General features: G+C 40.7%; 2 protein-coding genes across 4 annotated transcripts in view; both read left to right on the top strand.

Moving 5' to 3' along the window:
* LOC308322614 (choline transporter-like protein 1) overlaps window positions 1–6,131 on the top strand; it is a 30,762-nt gene extending 24,631 nt beyond the window's left edge. Inside the window, exons 14-16 of the mRNA XM_080773983.1 lie at window positions 341–577; window positions 3,088–3,186; window positions 5,741–6,131. Of these exons, the coding sequence (XP_080630109.1) occupies window positions 341–577; window positions 3,088–3,186; window positions 5,741–5,764 (360 nt within the window). The 3' untranslated portion in view covers window positions 5,765–6,131. The remainder of the gene's footprint in view (window positions 1–340; window positions 578–3,087; window positions 3,187–5,740) is intronic.
* Window positions 6,132–17,576: 11,445 nt separating this feature from the next.
* On the top strand, window positions 17,577–26,717 carry LOC308322428 (eukaryotic peptide chain release factor subunit 1). 3 transcript variants are annotated; one of them, XM_080773697.1, is made up of 11 exons: window positions 17,577–17,698; window positions 18,155–18,265; window positions 20,230–20,405; window positions 21,437–21,576; window positions 21,760–21,898; window positions 22,266–22,456; window positions 23,514–23,643; window positions 24,579–24,752; window positions 24,846–24,910; window positions 25,390–25,537; window positions 26,019–26,717. In XM_080773697.1, exons 2-11 carry the CDS (start codon window positions 18,180–18,182, stop codon window positions 26,099–26,101), a joined length of 1,332 nt encoding a protein of 443 aa, XP_080629823.1. In that variant the 5' UTR covers window positions 17,577–17,698; window positions 18,155–18,179; the 3' UTR covers window positions 26,102–26,717. The 3 variants fall into 3 exon arrangements, with proteins under 3 accessions (XP_080629823.1, XP_080629824.1, XP_080629822.1); XM_080773698.1 differs by having other exon boundaries at window positions 17,591–17,702; XM_080773696.1 differs by lacking the exon at window positions 17,577–17,698 and adding an exon at window positions 17,879–18,017.
* Window positions 26,718–27,960: the final 1,243 nt, after the last annotated feature.

Genomic DNA, 27,960 nt, shown 5'->3' with positions numbered 1-27,960 from the left:
AATAATCTGAGGAAAAGTTTTATTTTGGTCACTACACTGGTAGTGCAAAAACACACTGGGCTCCTCATTTAAGGCATAGGGTAAAGTATCAGGTGATCTTTGTAGTTTTTTTGGCTTCTGTGTATGGAATACTTGCTGTTTGCGCTTCTTCTACAAATTGAACCAAATGGACCCTAACAATTTGGTTCCATTTGTCAGAATTATAGACTTGTAAGGGTCCATTTAGACCCCCCTAAAGGAACCCAGAGAGTCCCTGCAATCCACTTTGAGAACCACTGACTTAAAGTGCTGTAGCTAAAGTCGATGGATGACTGAAGTCTTTTTGTCTTTTCTCGGTCAGATCCTGATTGTAACGTCGACAGCGTTTGCCGGCGTTCTTCTGTTGAACTACCAACGGGACTATGCGGAATGGCTCCTCCCTCTAGTCATCGTCTGTCTGTTTGCCTTCCTGGTGGCCCACTGCTTCCTGTCCATCTTCGAGATCGTAGTGGACGTCCTCTTCCTCTGCTTTGCCATCGACACCAAGTACAACGATGGCACCCCTGGGCAGGAGTTTTATATGGACAAAGCACTGATGGTACGCCAGTCACATGGATTAACGTCGCCACGACTGATTTCAGTCATTTGGATTCTATAGAAGTCACCATGTAACACGTATTTGAAGTGGTCAAACTAGCATTAGCATGTTCAATCTCCCAGTCTGATATTTTCTAAAAGCAAAGGTTAGTGCCTCAATCTGCAAATTTCTTCAACTGGTTGGGTGTATGGTTACCAAAACATCCTAAACTTTACATTGTGCCAATTGTTCATGAAACACTTTAATCCTTGCAGCCGGCAGAGGGAGATGTGGCAAGACGGTGGCAGTATTTGGATACAAACCACACACACAATGATTACATCAAATGTCTTGGATCTTAATGGGGTCTTTGCTAGTTTGGCCGCTGCAGTTCATTGGAGCGACGTGTCTCCATTGAAAGCATTAAGTCAAGCGGAAGTGCCATATAGGAAGCGCTGAAGGCACGTTGAGTCGCTTTTTCAACCAGCTCAGTGGCCTTGTGGTTAGAGTGTCCGCCCTGGGACCGGGAGGTCGGGGTATACCAAAGACTCTGAAAAATGGGACCTAGTGCCTCCCTTGCTATATTTGGTTCGGATTGCTTTCACACCTACAGCGAACCAAACTCTGGTGCACTTGGAAGGGAACCCCCGTTTGTTTGATTGGTCCGTGCCAGAGTTTGAATGAGTGCAAATTAACCACATTTCCCAACAATGCACTCACACAGTTGTGAAAGCAGCCGTAGATGAACAAACCTGTATCATATTGACTGAACTATCAGTTTTCATGATATGTGAACTTCATCTAACCTTAGTATAAAGAAGCTCGAGCACAACGGTAAAACTAAAATTGGTTATTTTTCATTAAAATGCTAAATCTAAACAAAATGTTATTTTCCATTCAATTACTGCATACAGAATTAGTCAATTCTATTAACTATTCTATTTTGTACTACACCAAAGTCCAACAAGACAAAGTCCCAACAAGTAATTTAGTTGAAAAAACATTTGACTTGACCAAGATTTCCTATAGGTTATAGCATCGGGAAGTCCAATCCATGGCTGGCTTGAGAAAAGCTATGAACCAACAACATTGTTTGGAATTGGCAATTAAATAAAGAATAGTTTTTCATTGGTTAGCCAAACCCTTTTCCTGTTTGAAAAGAACAGAACAGCCCTCCTTGTTTTCCAACATCTGTTTTCCAGAGCTTCTCCCCAAAATACAGGCGTGGGACGGCAGGTCAAAGCGAACAAAGCAGTGGGCCCTGTCAATATACCACAGGCGATCCTGAGAGAATATGCTGTGAGCTCAGTCAACCAATATGTGACATTCTGAATAAGTCCTTCCAGCAGGTGGTGGGGCTGATACCCAGATGCCACTATTGCTGACAAATCCACAGAGCGCTGCCCTGGGCGCAATCATAACTTTGTGTGGTGTTAACTTCTCTTTAACACCATAGGCCAGGAAAATGTTCATGAGTTTCCCCCAGTGTATGGTGTTAAAAGCTTTTTTGAAGTCATCAAACATGACAGGTTGACTCCTTCCCGCTATCCTCCTCAGAGCCATTATCTAGCCAACTATTGTGTGCTCGGGGTGAAAGCCATTCTGTGAGTTTTTTCAGCAGAGGATTTAAGCTGGATTTAAGACGGTTGAGGTGAGGTCACCTAAATTTGGAACCGTAACAACATGTTGTATGCTTGCGTAAAACTAACAAATGGAGGGCGACACAAGAAGTACTTAATGGTGTTCATAGGTGGATTCAGTCAAATAAATCACTTAACTCAACAAATTCTCACACCCAGGTTGTACTACGATGAGTTGTGCAATCCAGGAAATTAGGAATTGTTTGACTGATATGATTTGACAAAAGACCTCATGACACAGCTAGCAATGATATTTGATTATGCATACGGTATCTACATGTTAGCTGTAACAGTAAGCAGGTCCAGGACATGTCACAGATATTGATTGCCGTTTACAGTAAACAATGGGACTCGGAGGTTTCCGAGATGGTGCCGTACTACTGCATTTGGTTAAGTTGTGTTTCATGCTATCCTAAACTAAGGTAACAAATCCAGAAGCTAATATGTTGTTTAATAACCTAATTTGACACAAGATTAACGTTATAAGAGTCAAAGCGCCTAGTTTTAACTTCAACGTGAGATTTATTTATTTAAATACTAGTAACCTTTTAGTAACACTAAAAAGGTCTTTAGCTGCCTCTCTACCTCTCCTTGTAGCCTACTGTTCCAGCCTGGTGGATAGAGAAAACAATTGTCATTGGTCATTGTATATTGGGGCAAACTACAGACTCAAATTTGATAGAAATTGGAATGGGCCATAGAAATAGAATTATAGAATAGAATTTGTATACAGTTTTTGTTTTCCCAGGAGGAAAGAAATCTGAAATAAATAATGAATAACTTTCCTGAGAGATACTGCATGTAGCAGACCTTCAGAATATTTATTTTCAACAAATACACCTGAGTTCTAAGCCTCGTCTCTACACCTCTTATTCACCCTGTCTCTTGCAGGAGTTTGTGGAGAACAGCAGGAGAATGGAGCGGGTGGTGGAGCGTGGACGGAGCCGGGCCAAGGAGGTAGTGTCGGAAGGGGCAGAGATGAAACCCATGGTGAGTGACAGCAACGGGGACATGGCGGGCGAGGAGTGGGGTAGTGGCGAGTGGGAGACGCTGCAGGAGTTCCACGTGTACTACCTGATGATGGGAGTTCTGGTGGACTGGGCGCTGACGGAGACGAGTGCCCTGGTCGTTTGTCTCAGCGAGGACATGGTCCTTTTCCTCTGCGTTTACCTGCCCACTTCCACGCTCTTCCTTCTCGCCACACTGCTCCGGAAACCTCGCCCTGCCCACCCCGCCGCTGCCAAATCTGCCACCGTCTCTGCATGCTCGCAAACGGCTGCATGCAAATGAAAACGCACTAACTTAAAGCTTAATTTGTACTCTATCGCACACATGTGTTACTTTCCGACAAGAACTGATCTACAAGTTAACAGTGCTTTGCGTCATTCTTGTCGGCAAGGCGTATGCCAATGGATGTACTGTATGCCATTCCGAAGCATGTTGATGGACAAACTAACGAGTGCATGCTCGCTAATCCAGCTCAATGCATTCACCTCCATCATCTTCATCATCATCACAATCCTCATTGTGTCTTAATCATCACCTTCCTGGAACAAACTATTTATTTGTTTGTTTATTTTTGCCTGTTTGCCAGTCTTTGTACATGTATTTTCCCTTGCCATCACCGCCTCACGACCATGGTGCTTTATAGAAGACAGGGACTACTTATGCAGTGGTGATAAAAAACTGACAAACTAAAGGAGAGTTTGAGTCCTGACCAGGGAAATGAGTTCACTCATACACCTCTCCACTTGCACAGGCAAGCTTTGACATTGAATTGGCGCACTAAGGTAGATGGATAGGACTCATGGACATCTATGGAGCTGTGCAGCACATTCGCTGGGAGCATTGTGACTCTTTGGAGCAAGTCACTCCTCCTTGGCACTTCCTGTTTGAAAAACATTGGCCTTTTTCTGTCTCTAGAAGCTTTCCACCCTACTGAATCAGGTATAATTCTGTTCTGAGTACTAGTCTAGTAGTATCTATTAGTATTAGTATTATAGTTATATGCCTACCTTAAGATGTGTATCAGCCCGTTGTTTCCCAAGGCGTTTTCTTTCGAGCAATTTTTGGGGGCAAGGGCAGACTCAATATACCTTGGTGCCTGTGTTGATAAATGTCAAGCTCCCTAGTCTTAAAGTCAAGCTGATTATTTTTTTAACGTTTAGATCACATCCTGTGATCACATTTTGCTAATTTTTTTAATATAACAAAATACAGTACAATCATGATTTATTCCTGTAAAACAAAATGTGTGCTTAAACTACTTAAGTACCAATTTCAACCAATAATAATTAATATGACATCCAGTCAATCAATCTGCCAGACATGGCTAAGATTCATTACGCGACAGCCACCAGAGGGCAGTGCTGTATGCAGTCATAGCAGTGATCTAGCTGGCTATAGCAGCTGTCAGGCAGAAACCAGCCATGTCCAAAATATATATAAAATATATTTAGGAATTAAATGAAAATAAATAAATAATTAGCATGTTTTTAGAACTACGCTGACAATAATGCCTCCTCAAAGTTGCTATGGTGACTTTTTACATTGTCAGATACTTGAATGTGTCTCCTTATATATTATCATAATTTTACCCAAATCCAGCTCAAGTGGTGTCGGGATGTTTTTGACCATTAATGTAGCGATTTTCCTTCTGACTTGGACATTCTAATCAATCGGGAATTAGCTGGTTTGACTGATAGTTTGAGGATCCAATGGAGTTGGGAGGTGCTTTTTAAAACCTTTTCAATATTTGTCTAAATTCACACACAGACGTAAGGGGTGTTTGGAACTGATTCTTTTTATTATTTAAAAGTAGAAAAATGGAGATAACTGATTTCTGCCCGACAGTGACGATATCCAACATCTTCACATATCCAACATTTTTACTGCTATCCAGTACACTACAATGTGTTTCTGAAAACATCTGACTCGAGCCGATTGCATTAGGCAATGCAATCACAGAATCCTCATTCATATTTGATCAGCAGTACCAACGTCCAAATCAGCATCCAAATGATTAGGTTGAGCTCAAAACCATGCAGGCCTGTGATTTGCTGAGAGACAGGGAGCGGGTGACGCAGGCGTTGTCGCCTGGATCAATAACAGGTCTGCTCATGAGAGGTGTGACACGCATAGTGTAAAAAAAAAACACAATCCAGGTCTATTCGCCCATGGGACAATTTCACAGGATCAACTTCTCTTCTCTGCTTGTCCAAATAAATGACTAGGCGCTTCAGTCGCTCTCCGTCTCAAAAGACCTTTACTCAGAAATATGTCATGTACAGCAGTTAGCTCGACTTTAAGATGGATAATAACATAACTACCTGACTACCCATAATGTTCAGCTTTCAGCAACCTTTGGCCTGTTATACCATTTAACTGCTCGCCATTCATTCTTCTCTCCTGCTTTTACCAGTTTATTCACCTTTTCCATCTATTCTTCAACCATAAACTTTGAGATGGTTGTGCATGAGATGAGTTACTGTGAACATTGCTGTGAATATTGATTACTGAGACTTGCATCACTTTTTTTCCCTAGGCTCCAGGAACAAGTTCAGCTTGACCAAAATCACCGAATGGGGCTTTTTGAAAAAACAAAAACACAAAAAAGACATTCCAAAATGTTTATTTTTACCAATGTGTAACATGTTTACTATGGTTTCACTCCAGGGAATACAATATTTTAATAAGAAACTGTAAAAAAAAAAAAGATAACAATGTAATGAAGCACTTTATATTGAAGCGCTGCATATTTTAAAAAGGATGATGCATTTTTCGTAGTGATGTCCTTTTTTATAAGACTAAATATAATGATCGCCATCTAGTCAAAACACTGTACTAATAGGTCTTGAGTCACTTTTTGTTAACTTTTTTTTTTTGCATAGTGAGTCTTTTTGGTGGGGTGTCTGCATTTGAAAGACACCTGTTAATCACATGACAACAAGGCACTTAGATGTGAATTTTTAATCAACCACTGAAAAACAACTCCCACATTCATCCGGCATCACAATAGGAAGGAATGACTGTGTATTTCTATTCGAATTAATGAGGGGGGTCTTTTTTGCAGCTTAACTTCTCTGTACTGTATGTGTGAGAACTGACTGTTTTTATGGACCATAATAATGTTATTTCCTCCGTTGCCCCAATTATTATTGGCAGAACAGCATACCGGGTGCAATTAGGAGTCACTATAACAGCAGTAAGACACCGTGTTGTATGTTTATGAGGAATATCAGACAATGTTCAAATGACACCAGCCCGATCTCAGTGGCTTAATATAGTGGACAAGTAAGAAAGCCTTACTTAAGCATCTACGTGTAGTTAACATTTCAGTCCTCCATTCTGGCACCCAACCAGGACTGTTGGAGTTTGTGTGTCAAGTTTCAGCATGAGCTGAATTATCCACCACTAAAGGTTTTTTGTTTTCAAACTGTGCCAGTGGTTCATAAGACTGGGTCTGATAATGTGTGGATGCCATGTTGATCTAGGACATCACCACTCTACAGTCAGGTCCAATGTATGACTCCACATTTTGACAAGGTTTCAGCATTTTGAAATGCAATTGTTCTGAAACTTATTTTGGGTTCCGAAACCTTGTCGACAATCAACGTAGCTTAGCTTGACAAGTCGAGTCGATGAGAATGTGGATTAGGCACTGTCAAAGGGAGAAACCTAAAATTGCAGACAAGCATGCTTCAACAAAAGGGAAAGCTTGGGCAGTCATTTTAAAGACCTGCTCTAATCAGTTAAGTTGTGCCTTATTAGGTTCAGGCTAAGTCCTGCCCATCTATAGGGCAGCTGACAGGTCCGTGTTGATGACATTGATCTGTAGGAGTAATAGCAAAAACTGGGTTTAGCAAAAATCAGAGGTACTGCATGGAGGTACTGTACTTGGTATACTGGCAGCATGCACAAGAACGTTGGTGCTGATTGGTCCATTGGTTTGTGAGATTAGTCCTGGAAAAATAAACGCATACACAGACCCTCTCCTAGATGGCTTACCTACTGTACAGAGCCAGAACAACTTTATTCTGGCAAACGGTACCTCTGGGTGCTCCAGTTGCCCCAAACCGAGTTGGTATGGTGGTTTCAGCCAACACAGGTCCCTTTCAGTAGGGCTAAGTCACTGGAGAAGCCACTGGGCCCGGTTGAATTCAATATTTTGATTAGAGGTAGTGAAGTGAAATTGTGTCTGCTTGTGGTGGTTCTAACACTAAGGTGCATAATGAAAGTAATGTCCAGAAGCCTGTAAAGTTGGTGTCATAAAGTACAGTATATTAACACTAGAATTTTATTTATTTTATTTTAACAATAACACAGGGCCTAATAACTTCCGCTATCGGCAAAGTTACTAGTTGTGCAGTTTGTGGATGAGTTAATTTCCTTCAGTGCCATTTGTGATTTGCATCTGTTCTTCGCTGCAGCAAGTTACATCAGGCACGTCAAGTTTCTTTTACATGACGCCATGCACATTGTAGGGTGAGCAGGTCTATTGTTATGGGGATATACAGACATTGAGAGAAACCCTGTTATTGACGATATTCAGACTGCGGCCATCTTGCCAGCAAGGTGCTAACTAGGTGCAACTTCCCATTGACTGCTCATTCATCCAAACAGAAATGTCCTATCTGATTGTATTAAACAACGTCAAACTCACCAACATTGCAGCTGTGCGAAAATCTTGAATTATCCTCTTTTTATCTGCAAAGTGTTTGTTTCATAAAAATCCACTGTAGACTTGTTATGTGCTACTTCCTTGCAGGTGATTTTTTTGTGTAGAAAGTTTGGGAGTGCTCATTGGATATCACTCAACAGCCCAGAGTACCACCTGTTTTGAATTTGCACATAATGCAGGATGTTGCTTTACTAAAAACAAGTGCTTCCAAACGCCAATACTTCACCTGGAAGTAATTTATTCACAGGAAGTAGCTCATAACATGTCTATGGTGGATTTTTATGAAACAAAAACTTTACAGATTGAAAGAGGATAATTCAAGCTTTCCGTACAGCTGCAATGTTGGTGAGTTTGATGTGGTTTAATACAATTATAGGACTTTTCTGTTTGGATGAATGGTCTGTCTATGGAAAGTTGTCCCTAGTTAGCACCTTGCTGGCAAGATGGCAGCCGTGATGTTCATATCTCAATAGACTGCTCAACCTACGACCACACTGTATTGTAAAGATTTAAAGGGGTAGTTCAACCAAGAAATGACTTTCTATCGTTTACTTACCCAGTGATGTCTTTCAGTCACGGATAGTTTTAGTTTTAGTTAAATATTAAAATATTCCTTAACGTTAACGGTAAATCACGAATCCAAAAATGACGAAATAACGTGCATGGGTGTGCCCGTGGGATTCAAGTGGAGCTCATTCAGACACACGAGCGCCCAGGCACATGTGTTTATCATGCAGGAGATGTTTAGCACGGAAGTGTTTAAAACACAAGTTGTGTTTTGGAGTTTATAGACAGATTTTGTTTTATATCTTATTGCTTGGTTGAACTACCACTTTAAAGAACAAAAAGTAAAACATCATGGAACAATGAACATAATAGAATGCTGGGGAGTTAAATGTCAATGCTGAATAAACTCTAAAATCCTTAGTGTTAATTTAACTCCAAAGAGTGTACACATGGATTGAATTGGACCCTTAAGGTGGTTGCACACTGGACGCGTTTTTTGGAAAACAGATGGAGAAACGCAGCTAAAAATCTGAAAAGCGCGCTCTGTGTGCAGGGACCATTTCTAGTCTATTGTGCTTTTGCCTATACTTTGGCCTATACTATACTAGTTACTGCTATTTTAATTGGTTATTAATTCTTGGAACTAGACAGTTGACCTGATTTCTAGTGAGTGTCTCTTGTCAATGTGAACCTGAACAGGACTGAAAGACCTGCCCTCTGGGTGGATGAAGACAGAAGTAGAGTTTAACAATACCGGGTCTAATAACTGCCGTCTCTGTCCATTCTTCAGTCGACTCTCCACAGTACTGCAGTTAATATGAATGCTATAAATAGGACATTTTACATAATACGGTATTTAATATTCTAGATTATGATCTGCAACTTGCTCATTTGAATAATCTACTCCTCTAGCAGAAAATGTACTATTTTACTAACAGCCCTAATCATCTATAACAAGTCATCTAGATGGGAGCGTACTATTTGAGATGAAACAAATGATCAGTTGTGAATGCCTGACATGTGTCACTGTAACTAAATGTCACGAGTCCTTAGAACCGTAGTGTCCCTATTCTGGGGCGCTATTCAGCTAAAATAGCAGCTCTATAAGCTCACAGTGGGTGGTGATCTTGTAGAGTGGCTGTTTTCACCAAAAGGATTTGGAAAATACTAGCAAACCTAATGTGTACCCTGTGAATCAAGTATATTGGGTTTAAGTAGTCAATTACCGGTAAGTGTTTTCCAAGCCCAGCACTCACGGGGCTAAACCCCACTGAGATGTATATTTTGACTACCAGCAATAACACAAACAATATCATGTTAACAGCTACTGAAGAAGTCTTCCTAGTTTTTTTACAACACTTTTTCCTGGCACATTAGTGATGGTGGTGGGTCAAAGCTAGACAGGGAATCTAACTTGTCTTCATGGTTGGTGATAACACTAGGCAGCTATTTGGGATCTGCCCCCGGCAACTAAATCAGGCCAAAACTTTTACTGTTTTGGTCACCACCTAAATTGGAATGGTGGGACTGAATCCCTCAGTATGCATTTAAAATGTTACAATATGTTTGGTGGTTTCTTAATTTATTTAGTTGGATAGTACTGTGTAGATTGACAGGACACGGGAAGTGACAGACAGCAAGTCCTGTCGGGCTCGGGAATCGAAGCCCGACAGGATACTCGCTGTCAGGCTTCACTATAGATCCTGATGTACAATTTGCCTTAACCACTAGTCCATCGGCGCCCCACAGTATACATTTTCAAATAGCAGATCTACAAGCTTATAACATGTTGCATGCGATGCGACTCCCTGTGAGCTTGTAGAATTGCTATTTTCATTATCCATTGTACAACTAAGTATATAGGGCTTAAATAGTTAAAGAGATTCATGTCAAGATACAAGTGAGGTGACATGTTTTGTGTTGGGCTGAGATGGCAAATCTAGAATTGGTATGAGCCTTAAATAAAGTGCTACCTGTGCTTCTGATGTCCTGAAAAGTTGTATCATCAGGATGAGAGACAAACAAGTGGTGTCATCTTTTTTTAATTAGAAAATGATTAAGAAAATACTACCTTTGATTTTCTGCGGTGCTGTGATCGGTATTGTTTCCACATTGTAATGTATGCAGTTGTTTCTTTTTTTTCTCTCTCTTTTTTTATTTACTAGTCTATTGGATCAGACTGACTTTTTGTGTGTGTTATGATGTGAATTTCTAAGAATGGTCGAGTGTGATATTTATAATGTGAGAAGTGATGGCTGTGACTGTTCACATAACGTTTAATTTTCTTCAGAAATCCCTCATCTTTAAAAATATGAAAAAAGTGGTCCAAGAACAGAATTAAGCTTGATTTTTATGTATGACTGTGTTGCTTGCTGACAACATGACACGTGAAAATCAGTTCTTGTCAGAGTGACACAGTCATGCAATGGAATTAAGCCTAGCAAGTGAAGAGTTTGGTTCTAAAATGCTATATCCAGGATTCTGCAAGATGTAATGCCTATTAGCACAATGTTAACGGAATCACATCACTTTTACAAACAAAATCGAATATGTATCAGCAATATTAAATGGACTTGGGGTGTCCATCACATACTACACCCCAAGGGGGCAGGGGGGGGGGGGGGGGGGGTGTCACTGCCCATGTGGATAATGGAACATTTTGAAATGGAACTCTTCAACTAATTCATCAAATGCGTTTCTCTCCAGGAATACACTAGACCTTACACTAAGATTTAGCTATGAAATGTAGAGAGCATGCATGTATGTTGATAAAAAGGAAAAAAAATAACAAATGTATATGGTCAAACCTAATTATTGTTACCACAGGACTCTCAATGCGCAAAGCATGTTATGAATTGCACTACTAAGATGGTATTCATTACACCACTGAGATAAATTTAACAATAGCTGTAAAATATTTCTGGATGAAGTTGTCTTTAGGTCAGTCAATTATAATATAGAGATGTTTATTAAATGTTTAGTGGAGGGAGTGGTTCTTGGGAGCTGACAGGCCCCTATAGGGGGAATAAAAGCATCATTATCAATGAAACTTTTAGCTAAAAGCATAAACGACAACTCCTATTCAACTGCATTTATCCTGAAAAAGAAATATTGGGTTTGCACCCACTGCAGAAAAAAAAAAACTTTGACTATTTGGTTACACAGGCACAGGTGAACCTATTACACAGTAACATCATCAGTGTTAATTTATCCATTTGTACACTCAAATGAACAGATTTCACTGTGTGGTATCAGTGCTGACTCATCTATGTTGGCCTTGTGTCTGCTGACCACAAACAAGATGTTCTGCTATGCCAAATTCAGCCAGTCAAGCACACAAACACAGGAGAATCTCTACATGCAGACACTGATGATGTGCTAGCTGTTGGAACAGGACGAAGTGTGGTGCTATAACTGGCGGAACAGGAGGAACTGACGTGCTGCATTCACATGCAATTTTTCATTTTATTTTGTTTTGTGATATTGATGTTATGGCCTGTAATGCAAGGTGCTTTTTAAACGGCTGTAATCTAAGACCAGGTTTAACAGCTTCCATTAACAAGAGGCAGCAAACCCCTATGTAGAAAGAAGGGCCCAGTGTTGTAGAGCAAGTAGTTTGTCATACAAATGAAAGACTGTAGGCTACCTGCATGTTTCCCAGTCCACATCTTTCCCTGCTCTTCTTACAGTGATCCATCTTTATAGGGTGTGAATATTGCGGCATTAGATTCACATGACTAAAACACTGAAGTAATGGATAGAATGATAGCTTTACTCAACAACAAAGCCACTCTTTTTCTTTTTTTTGTGAGATGTGATTTCAATTCCTCTTCAGTCCTCTTCTGTCTACTCTTGTGAGAAGGGAATGACTAAATAGCAGAAGATATTGTAAAGACTAGGCAAACATCAATGTGGGATGTAACACTAGCTTGTAGTTTATTTTCTCTGCAGTAAGAGGATGTTTGTAACATTGGTCAATGTTTATTTGTTTGTTTATTGTTTTGTTTTTTATATTTATCATTTCGTATGTATACATTTTTTAAGAAAAAGATAATAAAATGGAAAATTTGAACTTGTGCTGGGTGTTAGTAAGTTATGCATTGTGTTGTCCTGTGGTTATGGGCTCAAGAGCTCCGTGAAGCATGAAACATAAGCAAGAAAATTCAATACCCATGAAATGGCATTAGAGAATATATTTTAATACAAAATAAAGGGGAAAGAAACAATTGAAGATTTGTAGCCTAATGGTAATGTGAAACTCTAGTGTTTTTGTGGGGTTAATAAAAGTGTAAAAATCTGTCTTATATATACACACACCTTCCTTTCCTGTTTTCAAGAGGGGTGCAACTGCAGGGGTGCAGCTGGTGGATGGAATTTGAGTGCACTTAACCACCTAAACCCTAGCATCCCTATTTTGTAGAGAGAAAGGGGGAGGGAGTGTACTATAGAGTAGTGTTAATTTTATTGACAAACTATGGCGGAAAATGTTCGTCGACTACCTTTTTTAGCCCCTCCTATAAACGGTCTGAACACAAACATTAAATGCCATTGACAATTAATGGAGCAATTACGTCATATGTGTCTGAGCAAATCGGCAAATGTGGGCTATACGCATTGGAGCACCGGACAAACAACATTACTTGCACGCTCTGCTTGCGCAAGTAATAAAGAAACGATATATATATATCTATTCTAGATATCTAGATATATAGTCATACAAATCATTCTCAGCTCAACATATATACAATAGTAATCACATTCACAATCATAGTAGTCCAAGTCCCTGAAAAGGAGCTAGGGAGAAGCATCATGCTTGTCGGGCCCCTACCCCTGGTAACGTATATTAATTTATAGAAGATATAATTGATTTGCGTGCTTTGAGGCACATTCATCTTCCTAGAATTCAAAGCACCTCTAACTTCGAAAGGTCAATGAAGATTGGTCTAGTTACGTTTTTATTAGCAGAGGCTAAGATAATATCATTTTATAGGCTAAGAGTGGTGGTTGTGAAATATTTTAATCAAAATCCAGATCTATAGGGTGATGAGATATTATTCTCGTTGAGGTAATGTGACAATTTATTATTGATTTTCGAAAATCTTTACAGTTGAACAAATTATTGAGATAGGTCTATAATAGAGGGTATGCGCGTGATCATCATACCTGGAAGTTATGTGGGAACACCTACTGAGTGGCAAAAAACGACTTCTTGGCCTTGACATCCCATACATCCAAACAGAAAAGTCCTACCTGATTGCATTAAACTATGTTAAACAACGTTAAACTCACTTTGCCACTCGATTTGCTACTCACTATAGATACTCACTATAGATAGATAGATAGATATATTTAGCCCAATTCCATCCCCATTGACTGGCAGTATAAAATTGAAGTTCTAAAAAGTAAGACATATTCACAATATGTGGAAAAGAATGTGGGATTCACTTCGTTGGCCTACTGGCAGTGTGCAGCACAAGAAATGTGTTGCTGATCGGTCGAGCGGTTTGTGAGATTTGTCCTTAGTTAATTGACACTTAACAGACACCCTCATAGGACCCCCATAACAATAACGCTGTGGTTTCCATGTGGATCTTGTGGACTTGTCTAGGATGTAGGTCATCTATATATCTGTGCAAAGTACCAAGCCTGATCTACCTCGACTGACCTCCATAATCAAATGGAATATTTCAAAAAATATAGAAGATGTGAAAGAAAGTCAGATTCAGAGAGTTACATCCTTAATTTACTGGCAGCGTGCACAAGACATTTGGCCCTGCAGAATGAGGGAGCTGCCGTGCTGCGGTCCAGCGGTATACAAGATTAGACCTGGGCACAAACATGTTTCCCACACATTCCCACAGACCCTCTTCTAGACCTCCAGATAGAGCCCTGACGTAAAAATGAAGTTCTCAGCACAGCTGAAAAAAAGTTGTCCTCTGCTTTTAGAAGAGTTTCTGATTGGTAGCTAAGGTAAGGCAAAATACACATGGAAAACTAAGTAGTAACATCACTAGTGACATTCCAGTTAAGAATAGTCCAGTTACGCATACCATTCCTGCTGCAATGATGCCCTTCAACACCTTCCCAATTAAGGAATTTTTCTTGTTCATGACCCACTTCTTCTGTCGCCTCACTTCATCCTTCATCACCCACCAGAGTTGATAGATGACATACGAGATAAGAGAGTCCTGGTACTTTTCTGAACGTGTATCATCTTCCCCACTGGCAGATGTATGAGCTACTAGAAGGTCCTCTCCTGAGAGTTGAGCCCTCTGCTTTCTCCTCCTGAAGAACCATCTCCTTTTCGTCTTCGTCGGAGCTTCCGACTGTGGGGTCGTTACGGGGAGAGGCTGTTCTGCATCCTCCTGTTTCTGTGACGTAGAGGCATCTTCCTCATTATTCATATCAGCGGTGACCTTCAGGTCCGCCACGTCTTCTGTCCCCTGCTCGGCCGCCACTTGGAGAGCCTGTTCTGCATCCTGTTGGGGCTGACTGGAATCCTGAGGTGTGTGTACCCCTGGACTCAAGGCACGGCTTTTAGAGGAAGCTACATCTTCCTCTTTACTATCTTCCGCCATAATACCTTTTGGTGCCTAAATGAATGATTTTGTAAACGCACATGTTATATGGTGTGGTACTATTACGTCACTATAGGAGCTCCACATCAGTTTTTGGCTTTCACAAATGTGTGAGCCAAGTCTGTAGACTTTAATGTTTGTCTTTAAACAGGACCCCACTTGTGACGTCATGTGGCAGCCACAGTGGGTGCCCCTGACTTCACAGAAGTGTGGTTTTGCTTTTGACTCTTTTCCTGGACAGATATTCATATATGGATATCCCTGACTCTGAATAACCTGAGCTTGTTTAGTTTAGTTTATATAGCACATAGTAATAAAGAAATTAGATCAAAGAACAAAAATGTGCAGGGAAAGGAAGAAGCCAGTCGGCTTTTTTGGAAACCTTTCCTGTATGGAAGAGGTCATTAATTAAACAGATTAAAAGTTCAGTAAGAACAATACAAAATACTACAATTTGTGAAAGGGAGTAGCTGTGCAATAAATAAATAAAAACACAGAGACTGCACAAAAAGGGTGTGTGTGTGTGTGTGTGTGTGTGTGTGTGTGTGTGTGTGTGTGTGTGTGTGTGTGTGTGTGTGTGTGTGTGTGTGTGTGTGTGTGTGTGTGTGTGTTTGTTGACAGTTCGGGTACATATTTGAATATTTTATTATAATATTATATACTAGGGCTAGGCTATACGTAATAATTTATTTTGCAGTTTTCAAATATTTTTTGACAACTATTTTTGGTGTCTCACTACGCCCCAAAAATAGGTCCATGTGATAGAGGGGTCAGAGTTGAAGAAAAGTTGCACTAATATTTTAGAAATAGGTCAACAATACAAATGACGTTAGTTTTGTAAATTAATTTACTTTTACTGCGTGGCCCCAGTGCCCCCCACAAAATGACCGGAACTACTTGATATTGATCAAAACCATAGCAGAACTCCTACCAAGGGACTCGGGCAATCTATTAATACAGTTGCAACCACTATATTAATGGTATTTCATACAGCTTAATTAAAAAAAAATCTGAACTATCCCTTTAACATACCATTTTCTAAGATAAGTAAATGAGTACAAATCGAGTATCAGTTATCCCAATGCTGCGTTTTTTGGTCAAATTCCAAATCTGATCCACTCGGATAGAGAACCCTGAGTTAACACTGTCAGTGACAAAGGTGGAAACACATAGAGTAAGCAATCTGGCCATGGGTGTGCCAGAGCATCCTGTTCCTGTCCCATTGGACTAGATGTCTGGGGGTGATCCAAAAAGGACAGTTCATAAGCATAATTATGCCTGCCCTTTAACCTCGGTAGAAAGTGTTGAAGTGCTAGAATTGTGGGCTGTGTAATTTCTTGTCTCGTCCAGAGCCCTCACAGCTGCTCACCACCACCTCGCGATGCAAGGGGATTGATCCCAAGGAGACACCCCTGAAAAGATATGCCCTGTCTCACTATGGCTGCAGTGTGAGGACTCGGAGGCAGTGGCATGGACACCCTGACCCCTCTGGACGGTAACCGGAAGACTCAGCCCAAAACACAGTCGCCCCCTTGTTTTGATTGCGGACAGCTCACCCCCATGGTTGTTGCACTCTTGTATTCATTTTACTGAGGTTAAGGTTAGGAATAAGGCTAGGGGTGTGTCCTCTCCTCCCAGCGCAGGCTCCAGGATGAAATGACTAAGGGGTCTTAAGTGTTTTTTTTAAGGAGCGCTAGCCCCTTCTATAAATAGATTTTGTCCCCACACGTCTCAAGATTTGCCATTGACAAATTCAGGTCAAATGTCCGCTAAATATGACGTAAATTAAACATAAAAACATTAAACGCCATTGACATTGAAGGGAAAACTTACGTCATATGTAAACGAGCAAATCGGCTAACCAATCATATGTTGGTGGGAGCGCTTGGCCAATAAAGTCAAAAGTAAAAAAACAAAACAGGCAGAAAATCAGTAGCTCCATCCTTTGGCCAATGGCCGTTGGCTTCGCATCATCACCGTTTGGCATGGCCCTCGGCCTCTACCATATTCCCGAGTTTCGCAAAAACGACTGCACGGTTCAGCCAGAACTGCTATTTTTGGCGGAAAGAGGAGGAGAAGAAAAAAGCTGACAAAAACAATAAAGGACCAAGTCCTTTCAGGACTGCTGCTTGGTCCTTTAATAATAATAATATATAATAATATGCAACTAATGCATAAAGGAAAGACTAGTTTTATTTGAGGTCACTTTAAAAAAAAGCACAAATATTGTATTTCAAACAGAGCCAAAAAAGTGGTGCATTTTAAGCTGCTAAAACAACATTATCTAACTAACAGTATTATATCTACATTTGCAGAAATGCATAACTCATGTTCATTTTGTGCTCAGTAGAATCTATTCTTGTCCAAACTCGTCACGTCACGTCAATCTGTGTGCGTCGGTTCCGTTACATTATCACGTGAACTACAAACCCCACAAAAAGAATGTAAACCCCGCCCGCGTCACAACGATTCGTAGTTTCGGGCCAATCACTGTTCATATGTTCATGACGACTTAAAACGGTAACCAGTGAAAATTGGCCTTATAGTTTCTACGAGGTTTCCAGGAAGTGAACACCCCACACCACCTCCCAGTCCCACCATAGAGCCTCCCACATGTGTGAGAGCCCCATGGAAGAGAGCGGAACCGGTCGGAAAGGCAACGTCACTTTTCCGACCACCGATTCATCGAGCTCGGCAGAGTAAAAAAAGCCAGAGAACGGAGCGGTGTTATTTGAAGGCAGGTAACGTTCAATAAGTTAACAACATGAAAACTCAACAGATGTATACACGTTTGACAGCTGGATAGTTTTTTTTAGAGCGCTTCGTGGGGTCAACAAAAGAACTGGCCGGGCAAAGAACTAGGTCGTCGTTGTCAACTATTGTTAGACAATGAACAGGGTGGACACTAGGGCCCGGAGAACACTCCGGTAGGCCTGGGGTTTCCGCGCACTTTACTGCCAGAGACACCCAGGGCTGAGTGTTTCCTTTACGGTCGGTCCAGCAGCCAGCGACTGGGTCAGGTGCCTTCACGGTCACCGCGCCGTTAGTTTGGAGAGGTAGTTTGCCCGTTATGACAACCTAATTTGGACTAAGGGGGACATTGGGTCTATGTTTGCTGTCGACCCGGCTACCATGACCACATTATTGTCTGTCGTTGACCGTTTTAACCACCACATCTCTCTGCTCTCTCCAGGTGCTGAAGCGATTGCAGCAGAAAGATGGCGGACGACCCCAGCGCGGCAGACAGGAACGTGGAGATATGGAAAATCAAGAAGCTGATCAAAAGTTTGGAGGCTGCCCGTGGGTACGTGGGATTCACTGGGGTCCGGTGTTCCACGGCGGAGCCTAGCTTGTCGACGGGCCTTTTGAAGACGGCCAGTGTGTGTGCGCGGTTGGGTTGAGTGTGGCTGAATTTGGGAGTGGTAGCTTAGCTTAGCTAAAATAGATACTACATCCCATTGATCGGGGGGACGGACGGGTTGTCAGTCGCTCTGGTTGGCTAGTTGTTGTTGGTGATGACTGTTGTGTGTGTGAAGTTGAGGCCAGGCTTTGTGCAACTGAAAATGTATTGACATGTGGCTTACATTAAACTAGAGTTATCAACGATATTAGCTGGCTAATATCTATTTTTAATAATGGTGTGTAAAAATACATGTCTACTGAGATGTATTTGTTCAACAGTAAAGTGCATTATACATGCATTTAATTATTATAATATAATGTCTACCCTTTCAAGGATCCGATAGAGTACACAGAGTTTAAACACTGACTTCCTCGGTCATTGTTGGTTGCCTGCTTGTCACAACAACATTGATCTTTACAAAATGTATAGCAGTGTGCACTGTGACTTTTCCCTTGGCAATCATTAAGCCAATCGTAGTACGATCGCCCGAGCTATAGGATTTAGACTCTACCCTTAGCTAACTTCACTGACTTGTCCATTAGCCATGGCTAGCTAGCTAGCTTCTGTCGCAATGTAGAGACAGAAGTTGAATCTTTGGTTGTTAATGTTTGAGGAATGACAATCTAGAGAGTGTTGCCTCATATAATCACAATGTTACTCATTATCCGTCGGGCTAATGAGGCTCGCATGGAAACGTCATCCTTGTAAAAAATACATTACAGGCCGCTGTGTGTGTGTGTGTGTTTCTCAGAACAAGAAAGCACGTTGATAGAATGGAAGGCCGGCTCGGCTGGCTAACCGTATAGGTTTCCATATGGTCTCGTCGCACAACGTGACCAGTATGTCAATTTGATGTTAGCAACTCGAGAATTCGTAACAATGTTTGTCCTAACGTTACTTTAGAATTCCGAGTACAGCATGTGTCTCTTTTTTTCTACGTGACTCAATCACATTTCTTAATTGAATGTTGTGTTGGCCAGTAGCCACATACTGGTGAAGTGGAAATAATTTCTAACCCGGACATATAGTCATGACATAGCTGATAGTGATAATGGAGCATGTGGCCCCCAGTCGTCCCCGGGAGTTAAATGTGAAATGTGGGTGTTAACTTCAGTGGCTAACAGTTTGCTCTGCGACAGCTTGCCGTCTTGTATTGCGCAGAATTTGCTGTCCTGTGCTGTCTGCCATATTACGATAGCCCATTTGCCCTATATTCAAGCAGGCCGCCTCTACCTGTGTGTGTGTGTGTGTGTGTGTGTGTGTGTGTGTGTGTGTGTGTGTGTGTGTGTGTGCCGCGTCAGCTGTATGGTTTGTCTTTGACAGGTAGTGAATACAATGTGGAGTAGTGGAACTTTGGTGCAGTCCTTCCTTGGTGTCAAGGGCACATTGTATATTTCCTAAATTTAATCACACCGTTCAGTTAGTGATGTGGTAATGGGAAATTAACTCTTGTTGTCTTTAAGATAATAAAAAAGTAAGATCAGAGTGCACTGAGAAATGAGGAAAGTGTCAGCTTTCAGTTAGTGGTGCCTAAGATTTGAACTTGTTTTTGTTATGGCTGAAGGTGATTATGACTGTCATGTTGACACGGATAATGGATACTTGCTGTAGTTACCCATCCCCCTGTATGTAGTGTTACCATGTAATTCACAGCTAATTGGTTACTCCCGTGCGTGTGTGTACAAGATGCACAAGTATAAATGCATGTGTGTGCATGCATGGCTGTATTCAAACAATTTGGTGGGTTTGCTTTGCCTGTGTAAGGTGGTGCTGCTGCACGATTCTTGCTCAAATGTGAATCTATTTTTCCTTCACAAGAATTGAGATCATGATTCTCACCCGATTCTATTTTTTTCTCTTTTTAGTAATGGCACCAGTATGATCTCATTGATCATCCCCCCTAAGGACCAGATATCCAGAGTGGCCAAGATGTTGGCTGATGAGTTTGGCACAGCCTCCAACATCAAGAGTAGAGTCAACAGACTATCTGTGCTTGGAGCCATCACCTCTGTACAGCAGAGGCTAAAACTCTACAACAAAGGTAAAGAATGGTATACCACATTATGAGCTTGCCAATTTGCTGTTTTCGGTGTGTGACACTGATACGACCGTATAAGTCATAAAGTTGTCATACAGTAATCCCTTTTTGTATTAAACTGTGATGTTATTGTTGGTGGCAGTTGGTTTTCAAACGGGTAACTAAACAAACTTGACAAGCAGAGAACGAACCTAACGTTTTGCCTTTAAAAGAAACTCGAAAGAAGGGAAGTCTGCACAATGTATATCAGCTCCCAGGAGATACATTTTATTGAAGAGTAGACAATGTTGTGACCCTATATGGGTCTTCGTCGGGTCTGACCTGATGAAAGTGAACAGTGTTGTGATGTTAGTGAGAGTGCTCTCTCCGCAAGACATTTCTGTCTTTCTTTGAATTCTGCAAATATTCAGATTTTACTGGTTCTAGGTTGCGGTAAATCTGTAGCCAAAGCAAATTTTTTTTAATTTAAAGTCTTGGTTGAACATCAAAAAACCTTGATTGACTTGTTGGATACAATCTATTTTTGTAGATGGCTAACGTGAACATGAACACAGTGCATACAAAGTTTGACCATATTGGGGAAATCTTTCTAACTGAGCATGTGCTATATAAGATTTATTTTTCGGCAATCTGTTTTTTGTCCCTCCGTCTGGCTTTCACTTGTGACGTCATGTGGCAGCCAAGTCTATGGAATTTTAATGTTTGCTTTAATTAAGCAGGCCACAGAGAAGATTGTGTGCACACTGCACATCTCAATGCCTATATTTAGGCCAAGTGCTGGATGTCAGGCATCAAGGCAAACATCAAGGAAGAAAATAACATCTCTGCATACTAGTTTGTAGAGCTCAGAGACTTACTTTATTTAGAGGCAACAAATTGCAATGTTTTGACCTATGGTCTTCATCAGGCAAATATGCTTTAAGCGGGCCCCCTGTAATGTCATGTGGTAGCTACAATGGCACATCACACATCTTATTTGCCTAATACCTGTTACCCATCTAATCTTATGGCCTCTTCAACTTCTCCCCTGGTAGTCCCACCTAATGGTTTGGTGGTGTATTGTGGCACAATTGTGACAGAGGAAGGCAAAGAGAAGAAAGTCAACATCGACTTTGAACCATTCAAACCCATCAACACCTCCCTGTACCTCTGCGACAACAAGTTCCACACAGAGGTGAGATTCTTTGCCTGCTTGTGATATGTGTGTGCATGTGAGTTTGGGTGTATGAGACGGTGTGTGTTTATATCTTATTTATATCCAATCTTTTTGCCTCTTTCTCACATTCTCACTACCTACTTGCTATATTCTCACAATCTTCTTGCCTCTTCTCTCCTTTCCTCTTTACCTCCCCAAAAGGCATTGACAGCCCTGCTCTCCGATGACAGCAAGTTTGGATTTATTGTGATCGACGGCAGTGGGGCCCTGTTTGGAACACTGCAGGGCAACACCAGAGAGGTTCTGCACAAATTCACTGTTGACTTGCCCAAGAAGCACGGTAACTTTTTTACTTAACTGTATAACCGTTCCATGCAACGCATATGGGCATAGCATAGCTTTTCTTTCTTTCATGACATGATTTACCATTTCACACAGTGGTAATTTTGCGGTTACTTGCTGTTATACACAAGGGTTGTATAACCCCACTCAATCAGTTTCTCACCACCCAACACAAACATTGAATGCCATTGACAATGAATGACCAACTTTGAGTGTTTGTGTAAACACAAACATTGAAGATTAAATTTTTGATTGGGCGGATGACATGATGTATGACGATAAGAGTGCCCCTCACTTCACACAGGTGCCATTTTTGATATGCTCGATAATACGTAACCTTTTGTGTTTCTATCTCTCCATCTCAGGCAGAGGAGGACAGTCAGCTCTGCGTTTTGCCCGTTTGAGGATGGAGAAGAGACACAACTATGTGAGGAAGGTGGCTGAGACTGCAGTCCAACTCTTTGTGTCTAATGACAAAGTAAACGTAGCCGGGATGGTCCTGGCTGGCTCAGCCGACTTCAAGACTGAACTCAGCCAGTCTGATATGTTTGACCCGGTACGTGTGTTTCCTCACTCTATCTCAAGCTGTTTGTGAATGTAAACAACTACCTAAAGCCCAAAATTGACCCTTGTTTTACGTAGTTTTGTAATATACTTGGCCATAATTTACTAGTATGAAACTAATTGCTTTAAGTAAGCGTGCAGGGAAAACTGTCTCTTGGAGGATTTGCTCTCCACTACATGGCTTTTGAAATTACGTCATATGTCAGCCAAGTCTATGGACTTCTTAATATTTGTTTAGAATACTTAAACGTAAATCGAATGGCAGGTTTGTTTAGGGGCAGCAGTTAAAACAAACGTCATGTGGCTGATGTACTGTAAATGGGCACATTACATTTTGGAATATATCATTTGACATTTAGGTGCCCACTCTTGCCAAGCATGGGTTAAGGCCAAGATGGCAAGTATAGATAAACATGAGACACATTTTCACGCTGTTGTGTTGAAAGTAATTAAATATTACAGTGATGGCAAATCCTAGTGTGAAACTTGTTTTGCATTGGGCTCTGTTCTTGAAATGTGCATGGCTCATGACCATTTATCATTGGTCCATATAATACTTAGTTGCCTCTAACATCATTAACTTTAATCTGCTTTGTAGTTGGCACGGATATCTTTATTATATTCATGGGTCACTGAAGTTCGTTTAAATTCTAAACCTGTATGTGGAAATTGAAGCACAAGCTTTGTCAATTAGGCTCTGCAGGATTTAAACTAGGGGTTTGATACAGAGGGATCCAAGATGGCTGCTGGTTGCTGTTTTGCCTTTTTTAAGTGCTTTTATCTCTGATTATTAGCACTTGTTCAAGCCAAATCTTTCAGGAAACTCCAGACCACATAAAATCTACTGAATGTTCAAAGTTCGTTTGGGTGCAAATGAGCTCAGAAAACCTAAAAAATAAATTAGAAAATTTGGAAAACTCATCAGACCCTTAATACCCTTTCTGTTGCCCTAAGTGCTATTTGGTGCTTTTGAAGGCTTCCTTGACGCTTACACTAAGCTTGGTTCCTTATGAAGAGATTGAACAATTCCATTGTTTATGTGAGTGCAGAGGTTACAGGCGAAGGTGCTGAAGCTGGTGGATATATCCTATGGGGGAGAAAATGGTTTCAACCAGGCTATCGAGCTCTCTGCAGAAGTCCTCTCCAATGTCAAGTTCATTCAGGAAAAGAAGCTCATAGGTGGGTGTTAATGTACATGTTTACACATCGGGGAAAATGTTTTTGTGGTTTCTAAATATGAAGCAAATCTTTTGTCATGTTGGTATTTTCTTAAAGAAAGCAATAAGGTTCCTCAGGCATGCCTGAGGAAGGTCCGGAAGGACCGAAACGTTGCTTCATTAAATAAGACAATACTCATGTGCCGAGCAGATACAGTGTGCGGGTGTACCTTATTGCTTTCATTGATGTCCACTGGTTTACGCACCTGTGCATACGCCTGATTTCTGGGTGTGCGAAAGTTTTCTCCTACAGGTATTTTCTCAACGCAAAGTATATGTTGCTATCTAGTATCTACTGTACATAGCAACAAGAACCCCAAAAGGGGTTACCGTCTTGAAAGGGCGGTTCCCGTCCTAAATGGGTAAACAGTACACTAAAATATGTATCTGAAAACATTGTAGATTTTATTGGATAAATAAATGTAGGTATTCTAGGTAAATAAGCAACGTAGTAACATAATAAACATGCTTCAAACTGCCCCGCTCTTTCTCCCTCGTGACACATGATATAATATGCAGGCTACAAACATGGCCTTCTAATGCTTTCCCATATCCCAAGGGGATGGGAGCTTCCGATTGGTTTAGAAACATACAGGCTAAGTTTCAGACTGAAACTTGAAAGGACAAGGTCTTTAAACTTTTTGGCTCATTTGTATGCAATAAAGGTGCTATTAATCAAAGTAATTACATGGTAACTAATCAGGCTCCCTTGCCCCTACACTCGTCTCACAACCCAACCGGTCACGACAGAGGGAGTTCTTCCTTCCCGCCATTGGCGGATTATTGGGTCCCTGTAAAGTATGGTCTTGAACCGCTTTATTGTATCTAGTGCCATGAAAATTACATTCTGTTGTGTATTAGCGCTGTATAAATGAGATGAAATTGGCCCCTCTGCAGGGCGGTACTTTGATGAGATCAGCCAGGACACGGGGAAGTACTGCTTTGGGGTAGAGGACACACTGAAAGCCTTGGAAATGGGAGCAGTGGAGATCCTCATCGTCTACGAGAACTTGGATACTATGCGCTACATTCTTCGTGTGCACGGCGCTGAGACCATCGGACTTGAGAATGGTACAGACGGACACACACATAATCCTTTGTTGTCTGTTATTGCCAAGAATAAGTGCCATGCAAAAATGCAAACTCTTTTGTTTTTGTCTCCAGATGAGAAAACCTTGTATTTAACGCCAGAGCAGGAGAAGGACAAGTCCCACTTTACAGACAAGGAGGTAGGCACAACATATATGCACACAAAATAAAATAGAAATACAGTATCTTTGCTGTCGGGCAGATACCAGCTATGTCCAAAATATTCTCAGTTTTGTGGTATTATCATCACTTTACACAAATACAGCTCAAGTTGAGTTAAGAGGTTTTTGACCTTTATGTGGAAATTGGTATTTTTTCCGTCTGACTTCGTCATTCTAATCAATGGGCTACAAACCACCTCACTCCACAAGTTAGTTAGGTGGTTTGACCGACAGTTTGAGGATCCAATGGAGTTAAAAGGTTTAGTCAGAAGTTATTTTTTAATACTTTTCATTGGTTCAATATTTGTAAAAACCCACACACTGACAAAGGGTGTTCAATAGCACTAATTTATTAAAAAATAAATTATAAGTAGAACAATTGCTCCTGGTTTCCGCCCGACATTATATATATAGTAGACTCATTGATTTCTCTCATTGCTTGTGTTTTGTGTTTCCAGACAGGGCAGGAGCATGAGCTGATTGAGAGCATGCCTCTGCTGGAATGGTTCGCTAACAACTACAAGAAGTTTGGAGCCACGCTGGAGATAGTTACAGACAAGAGTCAGGAGGGGTCTCAGTTTGTCAAGGGCTTTGGAGGCATTGGGGGTGAGTGCTCCCTTAATATTGGTTTTATGCTATATATGCCATGGCCAGAGTTTATTTGAGGCAGAGGTAGTGGTTAGTAAGCTGCATGATTGGCCCCTTGGGTGAAAGATGGTACAAATTAATTTGAATTCAATTTCTCAACATTTTAGACACTTACAAGTAGACGAAATACTTTTGCCAGTCCATCTAATGTGTAGAATCTTTATGATACAGATATTGATGTCGAAAAAAATGGTGTAGGTTAATAATTTTTTTCATTACATTTTTTTCCCTCTGCGACCTGTATGTTGGCTGAAGTATTATGTATTTAATTCATATAGTAATACCATTAATAAGGGATTGAAGTATTTTTAACTAAAGTTTAAACTCCCTCTCATCTAGTGCGGATTAGTTTAGTCCAGTAAAATAAATCTTTAATGATGCTATGATTGCTATGACACATTGTCTGTCTTTTTTATATATTATATATTTTCATTCTCAGGTATTTTACGGTACAGGGTGGATTTCCAGGGCATGGAGTACCAAGGAGAGGACGATGAGTTATTTGATCTGGATGACTACTAGGTAGTCTGGGACTGATACTGGGAGGAAAAAAAAGAAAAGGAATGAATGAAGAAATAAGGAAAGAAAAATGCCACCTCTCTTTTGCAGCACGTGAGAGGGGGAGCCGAATTAACAGACAACACTTTCCGACACCAGTTGTACACACAAACATGCAGACACATGTCATACACACCCATAAAAAGCTCACACAAGCTGAAGAGGAGTGAGATTTTCTTTCAATCCAGAGAGGGAGAAAGCCCCTGAATAAATCCCTGACTTATAGAGTGCTGGTTCCTTCCCCTAGTTGGATTGAACTCAACTCGTTTTTGTTTCTTTCTTCTTCTTTTTTTTCTCCCTGCCATTTTGAACACAACAGCAAGTTCCCAGAGCCCCTGCTGACCCCCACAGCCCGGACTGAAGAAGAACTTTGGACTCACTCCTCACATATAGAAAATATATTTTCCTTTCTACCTTTGCCCTATCTCCCTTCTATGCTTTCTCTCCTCTTTTTTTGCGCATTTCATTTTTTTACTGGTAACTGCTGCTGTTGTATTTTATGAGAGTGGGGGATTTTTTTTTACCTGGGTTTCTGTAGAGACAGGGGGACAAAGTATTAAATTTGAACTGCTGAAAACCATTGCTACCTCCTTATCAGCTGTGGTCTCAATCCTGTGGAGTGTCTGTTTCCTCCCCAAAGGGACTGACCGTTCCCTGCTCTCCTCCAATGAATGAATGTGATAGTCCTGTTTGCCCATTAACGAAACATAACTGGTTGTAGGGGAACTAAACTGTCACATTGAATCATCCAAATTAAAGGAATATTTCCTCCAAAGATGAAAATTCTGTCTTTCTACTTGCCATTGTATGCCAGTTGAAACACAGGTGACGTTTGTCTACATAAAAGGTGGGTTGTGTGCACAATTATGTTGCGTCCTTCTCTGACAACTTTTTGTTTGTTTAAGAGGGCAAATGATCATTAATGTGCAACATAATAGCCTTAGGAATTAAAATTATTGCAAAAATACCTTAAATTACACTTGTGCTCCCTTTACACAATGCAAAATTGCAGACTAATGCGTCTACATTAGATTTGCAATAAATTAGGGTCTAAATGTATAAATATTTTCCATTGTGGTCATTTGACTTTGATTATGCTGCACAAGGTGTATAGAGTGATTTTATGATCATTTTTACTCTTGAGTTTTGGAGAAGGCTGCTACAAATTTGTGCTTGCAACTTTTGTTATGTGGACAAGGAACTTCACCTGTGTTACAGTTGGCATACATAATGCCAGAATTTTCTGTTTGGGTTCAACTATTACTTAAACTTTATATTGTAATCCAGGTTGATATAAAACCTTAAAATGTATAGAGTGCCAATTCAGACTGTAATCGGTATAGATGAAATCTTTCATTTAGAATTCTATGCCAAATGGTGTTGCTGATTGAAATGCATCTAGACATCTCAATTGTAATGGCAGTCAGTACCCAGAGTGGTTCAGCACTTATATTTGTCAGGACATGGTCATGACTGATTGGTTCAAAGACATAAAAACCTGTAAATGTAATATACAGGGCAATGGATGAGTGACAAATTCAAGCCAATAAATTTAAAGCAGTCGGTGTCATTAACACTTATATTAAGTTCATGAGGAGAAAGGCTTCAAATGTGAGCAAATGAGTGGAGTAATTGTAATGCTGTGCCTTATGCTTGACAGGAGTTCAAATTTTGTTTAAGTATCTTAATCTTAGATTCATTACAAGAAGTTAAGTTCAAATGGTTTTTATAACATGTAATTGGTTGAGAATGGTCTGTAACCTAAACCATTCTAACTAAAATATTAGTCACTGCTGAAAAGTTTGGTCATATATAATATGAAC

The sequence above is a fragment of the Protomyctophum bolini genome (genome assembly GCF_963924005.1).
Source record: "Protomyctophum bolini genome assembly, chromosome: 10".
In the NCBI taxonomy this organism is placed as follows: domain Eukaryota; kingdom Metazoa; phylum Chordata; class Actinopteri; order Myctophiformes; family Myctophidae; genus Protomyctophum; species Protomyctophum bolini.
Note: the sequence above shows the minus strand (reverse complement) of the source record. Positions and strands in the feature narration are given on the sequence as shown.

Bases quoted from the DNA above. Each gene is read 5' to 3' on its own strand.
- LOC308322428 (XM_080773697.1), top strand. From the start codon at position 18,180: ATGGCGGACGACCCCAGCGCGGCAGACAGGAACGTGGAGATATGGAAA. The intron at 23,644-24,578 runs GTGGGTGTTAAT...GCCCCTCTGCAG, and splicing joins TCAGGAAAAGAAGCTCATAG to GGCGGTACTTTGATGAGATC. The intron at 24,911-25,389 runs GTAGGCACAACA...TTGTGTTTCCAG, and splicing joins CCCACTTTACAGACAAGGAG to ACAGGGCAGGAGCATGAGCT.